The 2,500-nt window shown below is 33.3% G+C and overlaps 1 protein-coding gene across 1 annotated transcript in view; it reads left to right on the top strand.

The window, feature by feature from the left end:
* The window catches only part of LOC137642227 (transcription factor SPT20 homolog), a 6,377-nt gene extending 4,659 nt beyond the window's left edge, over positions 1-1,718 (top strand). Inside the window, exons 4-5 of the mRNA XM_068374758.1 lie at positions 119-205; positions 945-1,718. Coding sequence (XP_068230859.1) covers positions 119-205; positions 945-1,611 — 754 coding nt within the window. The 3' untranslated portion in view covers positions 1,612-1,718. The remainder of the gene's footprint in view (positions 1-118; positions 206-944) is intronic.
* Positions 1,719-2,500: the final 782 nt, after the last annotated feature.

Genomic DNA, 2,500 nt, shown 5'->3' with positions numbered 1-2,500 from the left:
TGGTTGCTGTTGCTTTTTTTAAACACATTCATATTTTTCTTTATAATTCTTTGACATTAATGATATAAATGTGATGTCCTCAGAAAATCTCAGCTGTCTCACGTTTCATCTTTTTAAGGTATATAGCCCCTGACGGTACTACAGTGGCTATGGAATATATAGCTGACGAAAACGGATACAGAGCTTACCCCGTACGTCCTGGAAGGTTAGTCTAAGCTCTTCTTAAAGTTTGAGGTATGCTGCGATGCAGGCATATTGCCAAAAGGGACAAAGAATTTGATTCAAGTAAAATTCATAATTCCCAAGATTTCCATATGTAGGTCTTCTGATCGTGTTCATAATAGAAACTTTTCCTATTCTATATACCGTGTATATATATATATATATATATATATATATATATATATATATATATATATATATATATATATCTATATACAGTATATATATATGTATATATATATAAATATATAAATATATATTTTATATATATATACACATATATATACATATATATATGTATATATATATATATATATATATATATATATATATATATATATATATATATATATATATATATATATATATTTACATATACATATATATATTTACATATATATACGTATATATATATATATATATATATATATATATATATATATATATATATATATATATATAAGGCTACAAGAAAAAGAAAAAAGGATAAAGAAAATATTTCAACATTTCAGAGATCCTTTAGATGTTTACAAAGAGAAAATTATCTGAGCACATGCTCGAATAAATCTATATACATACACATAGACAAATATACGTGCATACATGCATAAGAGCATTATCAAAAAGACCATTTGTTGTGCAGGTTATTAGGTCACGCGTTCCTCTCGTTGTGAAAAGAACCTGATAGCTGAATAAGATATCTTTTTTTTTCTATTTTTCAGAATAAATCCCGTCAACCCTCCTCAGAGAATCCTTGCTCCTCCACCCATCCGTCAACCTCTGAACCCATCAAGTCCTGGGCAGAACAGACCCCGTCCAACCCTGAACAGACCCGTCAATAATCAACCAGTACAGAACGTCCAGCGACCTGTGCAGAGTACTCAACGACCCATTCAAAGCACACAACGACCCTTCCAGAACACGCCAAGACCCATCCAGAATACTCAACGTCCTATCCAGAACACGCAGCGACCCTTCCAGAACACGCCAAGACCCATCCAGAATACTCAACGTCCTATCCAGAACACGCAGCGACCCTTCCAGAACACGCCAAGACCCATCCAGAATACCCAACGTCCTATACAGAACACGCAGCGACCCTTCCAGAGCAACCAAAGGCCTATCCAGAACGTGCAACGTCCCGTCCAGAATTTTAACCGTCCTATTCAGAATGCCCAGCAGCCTGTCCAGAACTTCAACCGTCCTGTCCAAAACGTTCGCGGGCGAAATGAAATGGCTGGAAACAACGTCATCCAGCCCAACGCACTTCCAAATCAGAATTTCAATAACGTGAATCAGGCTACTGGCTATGATTACACTCCTGCCGCAAATCAACTAAGTTCAGCTGTGGGCATCCCCCAACAAATCTACGAGACTCCTGGATACTAAGACTAATGGCTAACGGTCGAGTTCTAAAACTCAGTGCTGGCACTGGTACTCATGAAATGGCAACGCCTTTCATTTCGTTTTTGGATCGGGATTTAATGTGTCTATAAACTTTCTTTCTTGCTTGGTATAAATAAATTGCTTTACATATGACAAAAATACTTCCGTCCATTAACCTGAAATTCCATTTGGCATGATTGAAAAAAATCTTGTCTTTTTATAATAATAACACAAAATAAGAGTTTATATTTGAGAAATTTTCAGGAATCTATTATATATATATATATATATATATATATATATATATATATATATATATATATGTATATATATATGTATATATATATATATATATATATATATATATATATATATATATATATATATATATATATGAAAAGTAAAATGCCATTTCTCAAAAAAGAAAAGATGGTCCTATCAGTATGAACTTATCCATCAGAAACTTGGAGCGCAATTGCAGCCTTAGAACAAAAGTAAGTGAAAACTCAAACAGCTATGGAAAGAATAAGGATGGGATTAACTCTAAGAGCAAACTAAAGTAGAGGATATTCTAACCCCATGAAATGGACAATCACATGGGCAGGACATACAGTGAGAACGACTGATAACAAATGGACATTAAGAATTACAGAATTAGTCCTTAGAGATTGCAAACGAAGTAGGGGAAGGAAGAGAAGACGATGTATTGACAAACTAGGAAAATTTGCGGGTAAAGACGGGCATAGAAATACCGTAAAGGGACGCAAGTGGAAGGATATATCTAAGACCTTTGTCCTGCTGTGAACTAGTTACGGCTGATGATGATATATGTATGTATGTATGTATGTATATATATATATATATATATATATATATATATATATATATATAT

The sequence above is a fragment of the Palaemon carinicauda genome, chromosome 6 (genome assembly GCF_036898095.1).
Source record: "Palaemon carinicauda isolate YSFRI2023 chromosome 6, ASM3689809v2, whole genome shotgun sequence".
Lineage (NCBI taxonomy): Eukaryota > Metazoa > Arthropoda > Malacostraca > Decapoda > Palaemonidae > Palaemon > Palaemon carinicauda.
The sequence above is the reverse complement of the archived record's forward strand: the minus strand, read 5'-3'. Positions and strand labels throughout refer to the sequence as shown.